At 52.0% G+C, this 18,798-nt stretch overlaps 1 protein-coding gene across 4 annotated transcripts in view; it reads right to left on the bottom strand.

Moving 5' to 3' along the window:
• Positions 1 to 18,798, bottom strand: part of PDE4B (phosphodiesterase 4B) — a 176,094-nt gene that overhangs the window by 51,999 nt on the left and 105,297 nt on the right. For all 4 annotated transcript variants that reach the window (XM_063166284.1, XM_063166285.1, XM_063166287.1 and 1 more), the window contains 4 exons: positions 9,546 to 9,740; positions 7,606 to 7,642; positions 7,448 to 7,518; positions 3,103 to 3,152 (listed from right to left, as the gene is read on the bottom strand). In XM_063166284.1, coding sequence (XP_063022354.1) covers positions 3,103 to 3,152; positions 7,448 to 7,518; positions 7,606 to 7,642; positions 9,546 to 9,740 — 353 coding nt within the window. The remainder of the gene's footprint in view (positions 1 to 3,102; positions 3,153 to 7,447; positions 7,519 to 7,605; positions 7,643 to 9,545; positions 9,741 to 18,798) is intronic.

The raw sequence follows: 18,798 nt of genomic DNA, 5'->3' as shown, positions 1-18,798 counted from the left end.
AAAGCTTGTACCAAATTTGTGGAAGAATGAGAGGCTTGGACTGTGAAAGGCAATTCGATTCAGAGGGAATAAGGGTCACTGAGGGGAATAAACATGGAAGAAAGAACAAAAGCAAGCAGGGAAAGCCAGACCTGCTGCTGGTTAAAGGTGTTATTGGTTGAATCATTGGTAGGAACTGCAGACCTTCACTGGGGCAGGGGAGGGGAGAGCTGGGGGCAGAAGGGAAGGCTCTGATCGATTCCTGAGCCCAAGGTGGCACAAAGGTCACCAGCAGTAACTGCGGCAGAGGCCACGCTCAGCACAAACAAAGGGGGACAGGAGAAAGAAACCTCAGGAGAAAGAGCCCTCAGGGACACTGTGACACCATGTCCCTCATTGTTCCTGTAACCCAGAGCTGGCTGAGCCCTGGCCCTGCACAGCTGCTGGGGATGCCACACACCACAGGAACCCACAGCACTCCCACCATCCTGCCCAGCTCGTTAAGGACTGATGGACTTTTGCTATGGCTTTGTATTTCCATGTTATGGTTTCTCAGTTAATTCATAAAAGTGATTTTGTGCGTTCCTGTGAGCTGCACTTATAACAAAATAACAGGAAAAATCTGCCAGATTTACTTCAGCTGATACCAAGGACAAAACACAGGATGTTCAATCCATATTGCCCTTCCTTCTCTGGCTGTGCTTGCAAGGTTAAGAAAGCTCTGAAATACACAGTGACACCAGCAGTGCCTTTCAGAGCCCTTTGTCCCAGGAAAAACCCGGCCAAAAGTTTTTCTGCTTAAAGAAAATGAAAGCAAAAAAAGAATTTCCTCATTTCACCACAGCTCATTTATTCCACCACGGGCCTGGGTCCTCAGTGATGCAACACCAGCAACAGATTTGGCTGTTGTTGCTTGGAAAATCCTGGAATATTCCAGCTGGAGTAAATAGCTGGCGTGTATTCCTTGCAGTGCAAATGCTGGATGTAATTTGCCTCCCTCCAGGGTAATTTTATTAATGCAGCCCTGTTTGCTTTAAGGCCTGAGTTCTGTATTTCTCAGAACAGGATATAAATCACCCCGTTAATGACAAATCAAAGCAGACATCCACAAGATGCTCACAGTGATGTCAGTGCGTTGTGGCAAAGCCGTGAATCAACGGGTGACACTGGAGGGTTAAAATCAAATTCCCAGCTTCAACAAATCTCACGAATCTAAACCCAGGCCATTCCAAACACAGTCTTTCATCTGCAGAGATGTGAAGCAGCCTGGTCCCAATCAAAACACGACTGCTTCCTTCTGCAAAACCTTCAGGAAAAACACTCTGCATCCTCTCAGCCGCTGGCACAGAACTGGAAGGGTTCTGCTAGGAAAACCTCTCCTTCAGTTCATCATTTCCAAAGCAGAACCATCCACGGGGGAAAAAAAAGGTGCAAACACTGAAAAAGTTTCTTAAAAATCTCTGTTCTTGCTGAATTAAATGGAAACTTCCTTAGAAAGTCAAGGGTTGTGACTGTTTTTTGCTGCTTGGAAAGGAAGTCAGTGTGACAGTGGCTGTGAAGAGGCAGAGGAAGGCAATGACCTGAATTTAACCAAGAACCCAGGGTTTTCTACCAATAATGCCAATATTGGCTGGTTTATGTAGGAAATCACACAACTGCCTATTAATCTCAAAAATGCATCTCCTTCTTACCTACAAAGTGTCACAATTTACCACAGCTGCAATGATCCAACTCACGTTTAAAAATTTTACTTGAAGATTTCACCTAAAAGCAGCTAAGATTCATGGTTAAAAACCTATTTACTTGAGGGGCCACAAATCCAGCCTTTACAAGGTAACACAACACTTGCTCTACAGTTCTGTGTGTCAAACACTTCATTACTAAAGGAATTCTCATATATTCCCAGCATGAGAAGCTTGGATCAGCTAAAAAGTACCAAGTGTCCTACAGCTCTCATTGGAAATAGTGTAGAAAAATATGCCCAAAGTGTTAAAAAGTTGAGAGCAACTTTTTCCACGGAAAGTGTTAAGAAAACGAACCTAAAAATTCCTGGAAGGGCATTCTCTCCTCATTATTAGACTGTCTAACTTACATAAACAGATTCATTGAAGGCCTAGGAAATTTTCCATGGGTTTTTTTGGTTTTTTTTTTTTTTCACACAGGCACAAATTCAAAGCTTTGCTAGACCCAGCCTTAGATCAGGTGATGAGCTGCATTCCTGCTGGCTGTGACAGAAAGGGAAGGAGTCTGAAATTGTGTTGTCCAGTTTTGTTTTTGAATCAGAGGTTTCCATCTCCCATTAACAAGTTTGGAGGAACCTAACCTGGAAGTGTCCAGGACTCTGTGTGTCCCTTGAGAATAAATAACACACAGCAGGAGAGGAAATGATAGTTATCCAGGCTTCACATGCTGTGAAAATTAAGCTTTATTAGTCCCTCCAAGCATGTAATTATTGGAAGGGCTGAGATTAAACCTTACAAATGGGCACTGATCCAAATCTTGTCTCCTTCTCTCCAGAGCAACCTTTGAATTAGTGCAAGTAGGGCCAGCTCTGATGCTGAGCAGGGTTCTACAGCCCCTCAGCCTGGCTGAACCCAGGTGTCAAAGCAAATAAACCTGTCCTAGCTAATCAGCTTCTGCTGCTCACCCTTGTCCTTCCCCTGCCCGAGCAGCCCTCACGGTGCTGCCCACCCCACCTTGCCCTGGCACCTCCTTTCCCAGCAGGAAGGCAAGGGAGTCTCACCCAGGAAAGGTTTGAGTACACAGATCACATGGAGACAAACTGAAATAAACAGAATAAAAAAAAGACCCAGCTGTGCCTGAGCCTGTTCAGGGCTCGTGGGCTGGGGCTTGTCCAGGCCTGTGCTCACAGGGACTCACAAGAACAGCAGCCACTGTGGCCATGACTATCAAACCAAAATCGTGTTCATCTCCTGCGCTAATGCACCAGCACAAACCCCAAACCAAACGATTAAAATAACAATATTTGCAGCCTGGTAGCTCTCCCCTGTGAGTTTTGCAGACTTGCACTGGGGAGGGGGCAGGAGAGCAGCTGTGAGCAGAACTGGGCAATAAATGCTGTGTGCCCTTGGCCTGGCAGCCATCCCCACATCCCACACGTACCTTGCAGGCTCACTCTGGAGACAGGTGGCTGACTCGTGGCTGGAGATCTCCTAGGAGGGAACAAGAATTCTCTGTCAGCGGTGGGATTTTATCTTTGCAAACCCTGCCAGCTCCCCCAGTTAAAAATCCTTTTCTATTGTCCCAAAAAGCCCCAAACATTTCACAAAGATTTGTTGAGCAGCACTGACAGATCTGTTAGGAAAAGCCAGAGATGGCTGCTCTCTGCCTGCTCCAGAGGCTGGAAATGAGGAGAAATGGAACCATCCCCTGCTGCCTTTGCAACTTCGTGCTCAAAACATCCCTGAAGGCAGCAAGGGCCAGGCTCTGGAGTTCCCCCATGGCCAAGGCCTTTTCCCACAAAGCTTTTCCCTACAGAGTTTGGAATGGACCCTGCAGTGATGCCAAACTGCTGCAAGGCAATGCCACAGGTAAGGTCAGAAATATGCCTTTAAACCCTCCAGTTAACGCTGGAATTGCTCCTGAAGTGAGGAAGAGGATGCTGCAGTCACTACTGTTTAGCTCTGAGACAGCTGAAGGACACTTCCTGGACTCTGACCAACGATCTCAGCAGCAATTCCTGGATTTTGGAGGGGCCAAAAGTTATTTGAAAAAAATTGGTTCAAGTCAAGCCAACAGGGTCTGACTGGAAAAAGGTGCAGATTCCCTCCAAATGTCAACACAGCTCCCTGTGAGACTTGCCAAACAAAACTGTTACTTTTTCAAGCTGAAACCATCATCAGAGACTTGTTTTCTAAAGGAGTTAAAAAGAGTTGACACCTAAATCAAGACACTTCAGTTTGGATTGACTGCAGTCCTTCAGGCTGACCAAAAATGAAACTTTGGGCTTCTGCTTCCCCAAAGAAGTTTCAGATCCATTTTAACTGAAGCCAGATTTCCCCACACTCTCCCTTCGCCAACCTCCTTCCTAACCCCAAATTTCGGAGTCAGCCACTGAACTGCAACATCCATTATTCGCCAGCTCCGCTTTGAAGCTGGAATCAAAGCAGGCAGAGCGGCTCAATTGTGCTGCAATTGTTGCTCCGGGGGGTTCTTCAGAAGTGCTCCGGGAAGGCCCCGCTGCCCAGGTGAGGTGTGGAGCGCGATTCCAGCCCCGCTCCCAGCCCGAGCCTCCCCGGCATCCAAAGGCTGTTCTGGCAGCATGAGCAGCACCCGGCCTCTCTGAAGGGTTCAGCACAGGGCACACGCGCTGGGCGCTCAGCTCCCGGCAAATGTGCCCCGACCTGCCTCTGCTGAGCCTTTGAAAAGCCAAATCTCGAGATCTCTAAAAAACAGAAACTCCCCGATAGGGACAGCGCGGAGCAGAGGGATCCAAGCTCAGGGATCTCCAAGCGCCGAGCTGCGCTGACATGCCTTTGGGGGGTGGGCAGGCACCAGCCGCTGCTCCCTGCGCTATTCCCCGCTCCGGAGCCACCCTCGGGGCCGTGTGCCCATCCTGTTCTGCGGGCAGGGGGGGAAGAGCTCTGACAGCGCTGTCCTTGCCCGGCTGCCGCTGCCCGCTCCGTCCCGCCCGCCGCAGGGCATCGCACCGAGCCGGCTCCGGATGCTTCCCGACCGCGTCCTGCGCTGCGATTGCCAAACTCCGCCACTCCAAAGCCATTAATCATCCTCTCCTCTTTTCCAATCAGGAAACTGCCTCAAGAACCCTGACGTTAAAGTCCAAAAAATATGACTGCCAGTTGTTTTTTTTCCTGCAGGCCTTAACATTCATACTTTCCAGCAAATATGTGGGACAGCATCCTCTTTTTCTCTGCTCGGGCCAGGAGGGGTGGAGGAGGAGGAGGCAAAAAGAGAAGAGAGGAGAAGAAGGGGTAAAGGAAAGCTGAGATTCTCATGATGCCCAGAGCAGAAGTTTAAGTAAAATGTCACATATCATGAGACAGATGATAAAATCATGAGCTGGCAGCATGGCTGCAACCCAGCAGAGCTCTGTGGAAACTGTGCAGGAAGCTCCACGGCACCTGGAAGCACATTCCACCATGGACTGGGATGTTTGGCATGGGATAGTTTAAAGATTTAATGACTTTTACTTTGGCCAGGCAAACACTTTATACCTCAATCAAATCTGGGAATGCTTTCCAAAGGACACTGTAAGATGCCTGTGTGTCCTACAGGTTACACCCTCGCTTCCTTCCGGCCCTGTCCAATTTCAGATTCCTCATTAAGAACAGCCAAAATGCCCAAGCTTTCCAAAAAAGCAAAGCTTATGAAAAAGGAATATTTAAACCATCTGGGTTTTCATTAACCTCCACCTTGGAATGCAGCAGTTCCTTCCCATCAAAATTTGCCAACAGGAATCAACAGGAGGGAAAACCTCACGCCCAGATAAAATGCTGGGCTTTATGTAAAATAAAGATGATGAGCTTGTGGTGGACACCAGGTGATGCCAATCACACTTGGAGTGGAGCGAGCCCGTGGTGTCCCACTGGGGACATCCTCATCCTCATCCTCATCCTTCCCTTCTGGAGCCAGTGAAGGATCAGTGGGACGGGTGGGTGCACAGCAGACCTCGTCAGGAATGAGTGATGATGGTTTGAGGCTGAACAGCTCTCTGGGGCCCAGCAGGCCAGAGGATGACGATGACTGGCTCTGTATAAATAGCCAAGGGGAAACGGTGGTTCCGGACAAAGGCCTAAAAAGGAGTTTGTTTGGTTTCTCCTGTTCAGCAGGTAGGAAAAACAACATCCTCCTCCTGAGTGCATCACCTTCCTCCTTCAGAGCAATCAGTGTCAAAGGAAGTGATGTAGGATTCAGTTCTCTGGGCAGCCCTCTGGCAGCTGAGCTCCAGGATGCCACTTCTGGGAAATCCTTGCTGTTCCCAGAGCTCCAGGTTTGGGGTGCCCTTTGGCCATGAACTGCTCATGTGAGATAAGCTTTGTTGGGTAGAGCCTGGTGCTGATAACACCACCTTTGGGGGTTTGATCCCTCTGCGGGCCAATTAAGAGTTGGCCTTGATTCTGCTGGATCCCTTCCAACCGGGACAATTCTGGGATTATTATTGCTTTGTGAAGCAGCGGTGGAAATGCAGAGCAGGACCATTATGGAATGCCTGGGATAGCCAAGGTGGCCACATGACAAAGATCATGGAACTGTTTAGGTTGACAGAGACCTCTGAGATCACCAAGTCCAACCCAGCACTGCCAAGGCCACCACTGACCTGTGTCCCCAGGTGCCACATCCACAGGGATTTTAAATCCCTCCAGGGATGGGGACTCTACCCATGCCCTGGGCAGCCGTGCTAGGGCTGGGGAACCCTTTATGTGAAGAAACTCTTTCTGATATTCAAATAAACCTTCCCTGGCCCAGCCTGGGGCTGTTCCCCCTGCTCCTGTCCCTGTTCCCTGGAGCACAGCCCGACCCCCCTGGCTGTGCCCTCCTGTCAGGAGCTGTGCAGAGCCACAAGGGCCCCTGAGCCTCCTTTGCTCCAGGCTGAGCCCCTGCCCAGCTCCCTCAGCCTCTCCTGGGCCTCCAGACCCAGATCTGTTTCTTTCTCACTCTCCAACCCCTCAATGTGTTTTTTTTGTGGCGTGGGGCCCCAAACTGCCCCCATGATTCATAATGGACATTGCACAAAATGAAACACAATGCCTGCTCCTCAGGGAGGACCTGAGGGATGAGGGGATGAGGGGAGGAGAGGACGAAGAGATGAAGGGATGAGGGGGATGAGAAGACGAGGCGGTCACGGAATGAGGGGTGAGGGAATGAAGCTATAAGAGCATGAGGGGATGAGGGGATGGATGCCATGAGGGGATGAGGGGATGGAGGCCATGAGGGGATAAGAGGACGAGGTGGTGAGGGAATGAAGCGATGAGAGCATGAGGGGATGGACGCCATGAGGAGATGAGAGGACGAGGTGGTGAGGGAATGAAGGGTGAGGGAATGAAGGGATGAGAACATGAGGGGATGAGGAGATGGACACCATGAGGGGATGAGGGGATGAGGGGATGAGAGGATGAGGTGGTGAGGGAATGAAGCGATGAGAGCATGAGGGGATGGACGCCATGAGGGGATGAGAGGACGAGGCGTTGAGGGAATGTGGGGTGAGGGAATGGAGCGATGAGAGCATGAGGGAATGAGGGGATGGACGCCATGAGGGGAGGGCAGACGGCGCCCCCTGGCGTCCCGCGCAAACCGCGGCGGAGCCGTGAGGCCATGGCGGAGCCGGAGGCACCGTGGCCGCCGCTCCCCGGGCCCCGCCGCTCCCCGGCCCTGCCGCTCCCCGGGCCCTGCCGCTCCCCGGCCCTGCCGCTCCCCGGGCCCCGCCGCCCCTGCTCGGGCCCCGCCGGCTCCTCTTGTGTACGAAAGGAGCTTAAAAAGCCAGGCTTACTTGTTGGAGGTGCCGTGTAAATTGGTGAGAAGCGTGAAGTTGTTCCTCACGCTTCTTAGGCTGGCCAGCACCTGAGGGAGACAAAACCGCAGGTGTCACCTTCTCCGCTTTAATGCTTTAGAAAAACTATTTCAGAGGCCAATATGCCATCAACTCACCTGGGCAAAAGGTGTGACAATCAGGTCGTCGCCATGCCTAAGGAAAAACGGAGAAAAATATATAAATTTCTGTACAAATTTACCTTCAAACAAAGTGAAATTCACCTCAGGGAAGGAGCGTTTTCCTGAGAGGGTTTTCCTCACGAACGTACCCACGCAGCATTTAGTTAACACCACATAAAAGCTTGTTCCTAATGGAAAGGTCACCGTGTATATCCAAAACAACCGGCTGCAGCAAGCATTCGGTCTGAGAACGCCAGGCAATAAAAGCCAGGAAATTCAAAAGTTAAGGCTCACACTTGCACCGCGGTGGAAAAAAACCAACCGTAGTGGTGCGGGGAAAGGTCACCTTTGAATTTCCTGGCTTTTGTTGATCTCTGTCGCAGTCTCTAACCTTGTTCAGACGCCGGGTTTTGTCTGGCTGTTTTCATCACGGAAGATTTGAGCAGAAGTTGTGAGCAAAATATACCAGCAATAAGAGGGATTTTTTTTTTTTTGCCTTTTTTTTTGGTATTAGTTATGGCACTTGAGCGTGTATGGAACATTCTGTATGATTGACCTAACTGAGAGATGGTAGGGTACAGAATCATTGGAAGGTTAGGCTTGGGAGGGAGCTTAAAGCCCATCCAGTCCCACCCCTGCCATGGGCAGGGACACCTTCCAGTACCCCAGGTGGATGCAAACTCCACCCAGCCTGGCCTTGGACATTTCCAGGAATCCAGAGGCAGCCACAGCTGCTCTGGGCACTCTGTGCCAGGGCCTGCCCACCCTCTTGACAAAGAATTCCTTCTCAATATCCAACTAAATCTACCCATTTTCAGCTTAAATCCATTCCCCCATTTCCTGTCCCTCCATTCCTTGTCCCAAGTTCGGCTCCAGCTTTCTTGGAGCCCCTTTAGGCTCTCTTAGAAACAACATTTTGGTCAATTCTATTCTTAATCTCATAATTAATAACAGGATGTACTGAGCAAGGGCAGCAGAGCCAGCTCCAGGACCCTCTGGAGAGTTTTCCACCAGTGCTGGACCCCTCCAAAGAGCAATTGTCCCTGCTGTGCTGCCAGAGGTCATCCCTTCATCTTCACTCGGGTATCAGTGCTATTAAGCCTAAATTTAATTAAAATTGTCTCCTGCTCATGGAGACTCTGTCCCAGTGCTAACAGAGCCTTGATGCCCATGGTGGATGGACACTTCAGCTGCAGACAGCCATGGATTTGGGGGAAATTATGGCATTCCCCCACCCCAGCACACTGCTGGGAATTGTTACAATCCACCCTTTACACGAAACACTATTTGCATAATCTGGAGTGTTTCCTCCAATAAATATTTACTCAGTTTTAACTCAGCAGGAATATTTTCTCGCAGAATTCTCGTGGATCTGGCTAATATTCAGATTTCCATTCCGTGACAAAATTTTCGCAACAGCTCAACTTTGTTTAACGAGCACTTTTTTTATAGCTGAATGGCCGCTTCAAAACTTCAAAATGTGCCTTTCAAAATGAGGGGCTGGGAATCCAGGACACTCTGTGGGTATCGATCCTCTCAAGCTTAGCCATCTGTCTCATTTTCCCTTTGGTTCTTGGGAACAGCCCCAAAACACGATGGGGAACGGCAATACTGTAAATAAAAGTACAGCATAACTTATCTGTTATTCCAGGACATGGCTTTGAAAGCTCTTCTGCTAAATTCTGGAGAAAATGGGAATGTTCGAGGGATGGGATGGGATGGGATGGGATGGGATGGGATGGGATGGGATGGGATGGGATGGGATGGGATGGGATGGGATGGGATGGGAGAGGATGTTGGATCAGCACCTGTTTTGTGCATTCCAGCTATGGAATGTGCCAGAACCACCCATAAGCTCCTCCTAGCAGAGCTCTGGGGATCAGAGCAGCACAGAGAGCTGTAGGAGAGTGCAGAACACGAGCTGAACTGGTGCTTACTGTTCGCTCGGGAGGGAGGAGTTCCTGGACATGGTCTTTGGTGAGAGGTCATAGTCGCTGTCGGATCTGTAGAGGAACGACTCCCGGCGCTGGCTGTGGCCCGGGAACGTCGTGTGCAGGACGAGTCCCGACGAGGAGCTGGCCTGCGGGTCCAGCGGGCTGCGCCCCGGCGACGGGCCATTCTCCACATCGAAGCTGCGAACGGAACACACACCGCGGGTCACACGCTGCCACAAGAGGGCTCGCAGAGCATGTGTCACCTCAGCGTGGCTCTCTGCCACTGTGTCACAGCATGGCTCCCTACCACCGCGTCACCTCAGTGTGGCTCTGTGCCACCGTGTCACCTCAGGGCGGCTCCCACCATGTCACCTCAGCACAGCTCACTGCATCACCTCACCGTGGCTCACACCGTGCCACCTCAGCACAGCTGCCACCGTGTCACCGGCCTGCGGCCATCAGAGCCACTCACCGACCCCGAGTTTCTCCCGAGTGCAAGGAGGACCCTGTGTGACCATCAACATTTACCCCGGAGGCTCCTGTGCTGGCTGCCTCTGCTCATGCTTCCTTCAGCACGGATGTTGAGCGGCTCAGCACAGCTCTCAGCATGAGCACGCAGCAGCTGAAGAGGGCAGGGACAGATCAGAGATGACGGAGAATCCATCCCTGGCAGGCCCTGGCACTGGTGCCCAGAGCAGCTGTGGCTGCCCCTGGATCCCTGGCAGTGCCCAGGCCAGGCTGGAGATGGCTTGTAGCACCTGGGACAGTGGGAGATGTCCCTGCCATGGCATGAGATGGGCTTTAAGTTCCCTCCCAGCCCAAACCATTCCAGGATTCCATTATTCTAAACACCCCACTCCACCCTCAATGCCTTTTGCACAAGCCCAGGGGTTCAATTTGCCAAACCTCACTCCAAGTCTTATGAGTACAACAGGGACTAAAGGCACCACAACATGACAGCACTCTCCAGCCCAGCCTTGTTCCCATCTGCTCCGGAGCCAAGCTTTTGAAACCCTGTAAGATTTGCAAGCACTTGGCAGTTGTGGGAGCTGGATGCCCAAACCTTGTTTTATCCATTCAAGGTATCACTTCAGTGAATTTTAAACAGCTGTGCTGTAAAATGAAGGGCTGTTTAAAAACTAAATAAAACCACCAAACTTTTTGTCACCTTTTCCATTTTACATCCACTTTCTTGTGGTTCATAGCTTGGCTGCTGTGACCCGTGGCTGAAGTCACCCTGGCCACTCCAGCAATGACACCCCTCATAAACACTGAAAATGAGCAGGTTGGCCTCCTTTGGCCTGATGGAAACACCAGAAGTGTGACCACGGCCCGGGAAGCCAAGTGAGGTACGGCCACGCTCAGGAGGAATTTCCTTGCCTTTGGAAGTCAGCTTTTGTCCCATGCTGGATGCTGCCCCACCAGGACACCGGGCTGTGGTTCCTGCTGTGCCTTTCCCCACCCCTCCACTCCTTAATCCAGAAGATTCCCTGAGCACAGTGGCAGGGAAGACCCCAGCTCTCCCTCCTCTCTGCAGAGAGAGCTTCAACGGCGGCAGGAGGAGCACATAAAGTATGAACGCCTGAACTTGCCTGGATCCTGCAAGTTTTTCAGATTTCTACATCACTGGGATGAACTGCTGCCTTGATGAGAAGCCTCCACAGCCAATGCCCAGCTGGGAACACCATGGCTGCTCTAGCTCCTGCTGCCCACTTCCCCTGTTCCCCGTTCCAGCACCTGGCACGCTGCCGTACGGATCACGTGGTTAGTCCAACTGAAAAGTGCTTTTATTCCTTTCCTCAAGTTCAATGTGCAGCCACACCAGTGCTCCTCAGGCTCCTTTTCCTTGGCCTTGATCCAGCACTCAGCCACCCATGTGCTCAGCCACAAGTTAACAGAAAATTCCCCAAAAAGTGACTGATCCCAGAGTTTGGACTGAACAGGCACTCCCAGAGGTACAGCCTGTGAGCAAGATCCTCAAACCCAGGAATAACTCTGCTGGCACTGCTTTTTAATAGGTACAAGAACTGGAATATGGGAAAATATTCCCTTTGGATGATCCAATGTTAGGAAAATGTGACCTGAGACACAGAGAGCAAGACCTTGTGTTTGTCACCAGTTGCTCCTGGTTTGCACAACACCCACCTGGAACTGTGCCCTGATGCCAAAATATCCCCCAAACAAACACTTGCTGGAATTAGTAAGAACTTCAGTGGGATTGTAAAGTTGCTGTCTCAGAGCTGCATTTCCCACTATTTTTTTTCTGTTGGAAATTAACTGCTGAGCTTTGCTGGAAAAACTTCATCACTGTGTTCAGAACACTGTAAAGACTGTGAGATCCTCTCTGCAGTCTGCACACCCCACAGGCTTTGTCCAAGTGGAAAAAAAGCTGCATTTGCCCACTTAGAAGTAAGGATGGCAGAATACAAAGCACAAAACCCCCAAAATTTCCATTCCAATTTATCCCCAAATAACAGCACTCACAGCGAGACACCCCATTTGTGATATAAATTGTGTTATCTAAACATATGGGCCAGAAATTTGATATCTAAAGTCCCTAAAAATCTTTCAGAAATCTCTGTCTTCATAAGAGATCTCTCTAGGATATGCAGGAGCTGCCAGCATTCCCTGCCTGACTCCAACCTGTGTTATCAGACCTATTTACCAACATTTCCCAGTACTGGGAAATCCCTGCGCACCAAGGGATTCCAGGGAACTGAGCCCTGCCAGAGTCGAACAGGCTCCAAAGGAGGAAAGGTGACACCAGCACCAGCAGAGCTGCCCAGGGCAGTGGTGGAGTCTCCATTCCTGGAGGGATTTAAAGCTGTGCAAATGTGGCACCTGGGGACATGGAGGTGGGAATGGATGGATTTGATTATCTTGGAGGCCTTTCCGGAGTGATTCCACCATCCCGGTGGGATGGGCCCTAGCCCAGGCAGTGCTGTCTCCCAGCAGTGTGGGGCTAGGAAGGAAGGGGGCCTTCCTTTCCCGGGATGGCTCTGCAGGCTGCCCGTGCCTTTCCCGGGATGGCTCTGCAGGCTGCCCGTGCCTTTCCCGGGATGTCTCTGCAGGCTCCCCGTGCCTTTCCCGGGATGGCTCTGCAGGCTCCCCGTGCCTTTCCCGGGATGGCTCTGCAGGCTGCCCGTGCCTTTCCCGGGATGTCTCTGCAGGCTCCCCGTGCCTTTCCCGGGATGGCTCTGCAGGCTCCCCGTGCCTTTCCCGGGATGGCTCTGCAGGCTGCCCGTGCCTTTCCCGGGATGGCTCTGCAGGCTGCCCGTACCGGCTCTCTGGGGATGCAGGAGCTGGGAGCGCAGAGCGGGGAGCAGCGGCCGCTCCCCGATCCCCGCGCATCCCAAAGAAGCCAGGATCTCAGGGAAGCGAGAGGAAGGAGACGGCAGGTGGCAGGAGTTAGCTGCGAGCGGGCACCGGCCCCGGACCTGTGCAAAGCTGCGCCTGAGCCGCGGTATGAGCAGACAACGGCGAGCCAGGAGAAATCATTGTAAAACACAGCGAGGCTTCGTGAGTCACTCTGCAAACAAAGAGAATTCATAACAGCAACCTCCAGCTGCTCAAATGCTGCAGTGTTACTGTAACAGCTACAGGATCAGAGAGCCTCCCGAGCTGGAAGTGATTCACAAGGACCATCGATCCAACCCCTGGCCCTGCATCCCAAATCCCACCCTGGGCATCCCTGCCCAAACGCTCCTGGAGCTGCTCTGGCAGCCTCGGGGCCAGGACCATTCTCTGGGGGAAGAACCTTGCCCAAAATCCCAGCTAAACCTCCCCTGACACAGCTCCAGCCGTTCCCTGGGACCCTGTCCCTGGTCACAGAGGATAAATTGGTGCCTGTCCCTCCACAGCCCCTCGGGAGGAGCTGCAGATCCTGGTGAGGCTCCTCCAGGAGGAACAAGCCAAGTGCCCTCAGGTGTTCCTCACATTTCCACTCCAGACCCTTCACCAGCTTCAGGAACCGATGTCCCTGGACTAGCATTGCCCACCAGCAGTCGTGGAATGTATCAAAATTTGGCACAAGGATTGAGAAACAGGAATGCGCCACGCTTTGGATGTAATTCAGAGTCATTCAATCGTCATTGCCAGTCAAGTGGTTTCCATGAGAGCTGCACAGCCCCACAGTTTGCTCTGGAGTAACAAACACAAACACATTCCAGCCCAGCAGACCAGGCAGGCTCGAGGATTTTTGTTTATGTTGGGAATTTACACTTTTCCTGGGGATGATAGCACTGACTCTCCAAGAAGGTTCACCATCTGCTTTGCCTTCCCAGAGTCATTCCTGAGGAGATTACTCCCCATCTCCTAACTACAGTACCACCTTCATGATATCAATGTTTCCAAAATATTTCCAGAGGTTTGGGCAGGCTTTGTTAATTATAGAGCTCCTTTTTGAGATTTGTGAGTCTCACCAAAACATCCCTCAGGATTCTTAGAACCACGAACAAGGAAAACTGCTGTTCCTTGCACTGCCTGGCCGCTCTCTACTGCTGTGCACCTGTTCCCCATTATCTGAACAGCTTGCTGCTTTTCCTAAATAATCTCCCATGTGGAAAGGGCTGTGCTTGAAACCATCAGCACTCAATGGCCCAGGATGGGACACAGGGAGCCAGGCACAGCCCTGGCAGGGGCACAGGGCTCCTCGGGGTGACAGCTCACAGCTCCACAGGCATCACTGACCTTCTTCCCCTCCCGACCTTCTCCCACTTAGGGAAAACACTGTTACTCTTAGGAACCCCTTACAAGTTCAAACCCCTCTGCTGGGTTTGTCCCTCTTGTGGCTCCTGACTTTTTTATCCAGGTGAGGCCCCACCTGCAGAGCTGCCCCAGCCCTGGGGACAACATCAGCAGCACCTGGAGAGAGCCCAGAGGAACCCATGGAGCTGCTGCAGGGCTGGAGCCCCTCTGGAGCCAGGCTGGGACACCTGGGGGTGCTCACCTGGAGAGGAGAAGGATCCAGGGAGAGCCCAGAGCCCCTGGCAGGGCCTGAAGGGGCTCCAGGAGAGCTGCAGAGGGGCTGGGGACAGGGATGGAGGGACAGGACACAGGGAATGGCTGGAAGTTAAAAGAAGGTAGATTCAGATACTGGGATATTGGGAATTGTTCCTGGCTGGGAGGGTGGGCAGGCCTTGGAATAGAATTCCCAGATTTGCTGTGGCTGCCCCTGGATCCCTGGCAGTGCCCAAGGCCAGGCTGGACACTGGGGTTTGGAGCAGCAGGGGAAGCTGTCCCTGCCGTGGCAGGGGTGGAATGGGATGATTTTTAAGGTGCCATAGAAGCCAGCCTGGTCTGTGGTTCCGTGATGCCACAATCTCCAGAGCTCAGTGTCCCCACACAAGGCAGCAGCCCCTGCAGCCCCTCCCTGTGCTGTCACAGCTGCCTGGCACAGGAGCCCGGCAGCACTGACTGAAGTGTTTGCAACAGAAGCTGTCAGCTGCTGCTAAACACATCATTAAGCCTCTGCATGTATCCAAAAGCAAAAATATGTGTTTACTTGACTTTGTAATCTCTGAATAAAGAAGTTCAAGGCCAGGTCGGACAGGCCTTGGAGCAAAGTGGGCTGGTGGGAGGTGTCCCTGCCCTGGCAGGGGGTGGCACTGGATGATCTTTAAGCTCCTTTCAATCCAAACCATTCTGTGACTTTAATTCACTCTCTGTTCCTGTCCTCCTGCTCAGTGGGTACAACAGAGACAGAACAACCAGAGCCCCTGCCCTGCTCACAGCAGAGCCCAAAACAGACCCGAGAGCTGCTGCTGCTCTCTGCAACCCAAACCCACCTTCAGCAGGTAAAAATGAGTCCCCAGAGCCCTCCCAGCTCTCAGAACCCATCCAGCAGCACCCTGGGGAGGCTCCTGGTTTGCACAGCAAATGTCAGGGGTTGTATCCAGCACTGTGCTGGGCTGGAGCAGCCACCAGGAGAGGGCTGGAAAAGTACAGCAGGAGGTAAAAATGAGTTTGTATTCTCTCTTAGCACAAAGGATTCCAAAAAGCCTAATCCTTTTAATGTTTACTACAGATAAGAAGCTCGACATTATCCTGTAACAAGTGAACATCATGGGGTTGTTTTAAGTCCCCCAGAGAAGGAATCCTGAGTGCTAAAATCCAGTTGTTATTTTTCCAAATGTTCATCCTGGACTATTTTATCCTCTTCCAATGGTTTTCTGCCACTAATCTCTGGAAAACGCAAGGCACAGTCAAACAAAGCAGACATCCCACCTGTATTTTTACTTCCAGAGCTTGGAAAAACATATGGATGTGAGTGTGATCACTCCCAACATGGGCAGCAATGCCATTTCCTAAGGGATTTTTCCTCCTGAAAACATTCCAGCTGACAACTGATGGAGCAGTTGCTTCCCCTCCTACCCAGCTGAGGTATAGCAAGGTATGAGTGGCACAGGGTGCCCAGACAGCTGTGGCTGCCCCCAGATCCCTGGCAGTGTCCCTGGCACAGTGCAAGGTGTCCTGATGAGCCTGAAGGTCCCTCCCAGTCAGACTCCCCAGGGTTCTGTGGTGCTGCTCCTGTGCAGCTCTGACAGCTCTGCTCACCCTCCAGGCATCTCTGCCCACACCTCCACCCACCCTCCCACATCTCCAGCACCAGCTGAGCCTCCCCGGGGGAAAGCTGCCCCTTTTCCCGGTGGGGAGAGCTGGGATGGCTCGTGGCTGTGGGACAGGTGGCACAGGGACAGCACGGTGCTCCAGAGCCGGGATTGTGGCAGCGCCTGCTCTGTGACACTGCTGTCCCACGGCACAGATGCTTCCAGTGTTTGCCCCAGCCTGGCCTGGCTGCTCTGCTCTGTTCAGTGTCACTCCAGCTCTCCCAGCTCTCCCAGCTCCAGCCAAGCCCTGTAGCTTTTCTCAGACTGTCTCCCGATCCACAGCACACGGATGTTGGAGGCTGCCTGTGGTGGCCTGGCTCATGTGACAGGGACACTGGTGTCTTCTGGTGGGGCTCCAGGACACCCTCCAGCCCTTCTGGACAAGCCTTGATTCCTTCCCAGAACCAGTGGGGGGGGTAATTCCACCCAGCAAGTGGGAACACGGGGTCCAGCCCTGCCTTTCCCCACTGGGACATTACCGGCAATGGAAGGGGAATTCCAGTCCTATATTCCATCTTTTATTGATGCATCCTCAAGGATGTGCTACCCCTCTGAAGTGCAATCTGCACTTAACTCCCTTCGCAGAGCCAGGCCTTCAGCAGGGGTCTCCAGGGTCCCCTGCACAAACACCCTGAGCTCCCAGCACTCAGGAAAGCATTCCCGGATCCACAGACAGCCAGAGCATCAGGAGGCTGCTGGCCAGAGCCAGGCTTTATTCCCTCCTGCCCTTAAACAGAGACCCTGGCACGGCTCCAGAGGCACTTCTGCCTTTCCAAGCAGGGGGAAAGCTCTGAGCTGCTGCATTCCGGCCGGCCCCACTCCACAGAGCTCCTCTCATCTGCTGTCAGCCACACAGGAGACAGGAACAAAGTGACAACCGTGGTGACAACTTACAGACACCACAGAGTTTCCATTTCACCTGAGCTGAACACGCAGCCTTTGAGGTAGAAGATTTACACATTTCCTGCACTAATTTTTTAAATTCCCCCAGCCCTTGCATGGTATCCAAAACTCCAGCAATGGGTGCGTGGAAAGCTGCTGTGCTCGGAAATGCATCCAGCCTTTCCATTTGATTCATGGAATAATTATTTGACCTGGTTTTTGGATTTATCTCCATAATTGGGATCCGTGGAGCCTGTCAGTAAAAAGACAGTGAAATGTCCTAAAATGGTATTCAGATCTTTAAATCCTTTGGAGACTCGGCCTTTAACAATAATTAATCCAGCTGGGTACATTTCAGCAAAATTTTCCCTGCTTCACATCTCTCAAATGCCTGCACTCCCCATCTCTCCTATCCACGGGAAAGGACACTGTGATAGCAAATGTCAGAGCCCAGGGATGTGATTCCAAGGGCCATCTTTTCAGAGCTCTCATTGATCATTTCAGGGCCAGCAGGAGCTCCGTGCAAAGGCTGCGTCATCCAGCTCAGGAGCATCTGCCACCTGCTGCTGTTTGAGGGGTGAATCTGAGGGATAGCAAGTCCTGGCCCGTTGGCACAAAGGGTTTGCTCTGTCTGAGGGGTCTGGCACAGGGATCACAGCCATGGCTGGGAATGGCGCCTGCTGTCCCCACACAGGGGTGTCACAAGGGCCTGAGGCAAAGGCACCAAAGGAAATCACCAAAGAACAACGCTGGTGTGAAAACAAGAGGGGATAAAACGGACAGGAATAAACTGAGGTTGGAAATCAGAGGGAAATCTGTGCCTCGAGAGCAGCCAGAGCACTGAACAGCTTTCCTGTGGGAGTGATGGGGGTAAACACCAACTTGATGTTATTCCTGGTGGGATTAATAGTGTAACTCATGAAACATTGCTCCAGGGAGATCCTGAAGGCCATTCCAGGGCACAGAGGGGCTCCAGGAGGGCAGGAGAGGGACTGGGGATAAGGAATGGTTCCCTGGCAGGGTGGGCAGGCCCTGGACCCCTGGCAGTGCCCAAGGCCAGCCTGGAGCACCTGGGACAGTGGGAGGTGTCCCTGCATGGCAGGAACGAGAGGAGCTTTAGGATCCCTTCCGACGCAAACCATTCCGTGATTCCACAATTCTGTGAAATGCCCAGCCCAGCTCGCCAGGCACAGCCAGGGAATACAAAGCCTGCCAGCCCAGACAGTATTTCCATAAATTTGCATTTTTCCCAAGGCCAGTGAGGCGGAAGGGACAGCTCTGCCTGCCCACACTGCCTCCCCTCCTCCTCGGGCAGCTGCAAAACAAAAGGGGGGGAAGGAGGGTCAAGCTAAACCCCAGATTTTCATTTTCTGCTGTTAAATCACATGGTCTGCAATGAGCTTTAATCACTCAGGACAGCACACTGGATTTAGCAGAAGGAAAAGCTTCCCCAGCGTGGAGAGAAGTCAGAGGTGGTGAGCAGCAGGAACAAAACCTTTTAAAGGAATGATTGTGAGGCCAAAAATCCAGGCAGGGCAGAACTCCTGCAGCACATTTCACGTGGTTTGTGCCAAATGGTGGGGTCAGGCAGCAAATCAAACCCTCTTGGGATGATTTCCCTGATGTGAAAACAGATAGAGCGCTGCTGGCACCCAAAATATCATTTAATAACGCTGTTAATGTTCCCTAGACCTGCAAATCCTCTCCAGACCTGCTCCGGGGCTTATTTTGATCTTCCTTAATTAATGATCCCTTAGAAGCTCTGT

The sequence above is a fragment of the Melospiza melodia genome, chromosome 11 (genome assembly GCF_035770615.1).
Source record: "Melospiza melodia melodia isolate bMelMel2 chromosome 11, bMelMel2.pri, whole genome shotgun sequence".
Taxonomy (NCBI): Eukaryota; Metazoa; Chordata; class Aves; order Passeriformes; family Passerellidae; genus Melospiza; species Melospiza melodia.
The sequence above is the reverse complement of the archived record's forward strand: the minus strand, read 5'-3'. Positions and strand labels throughout refer to the sequence as shown.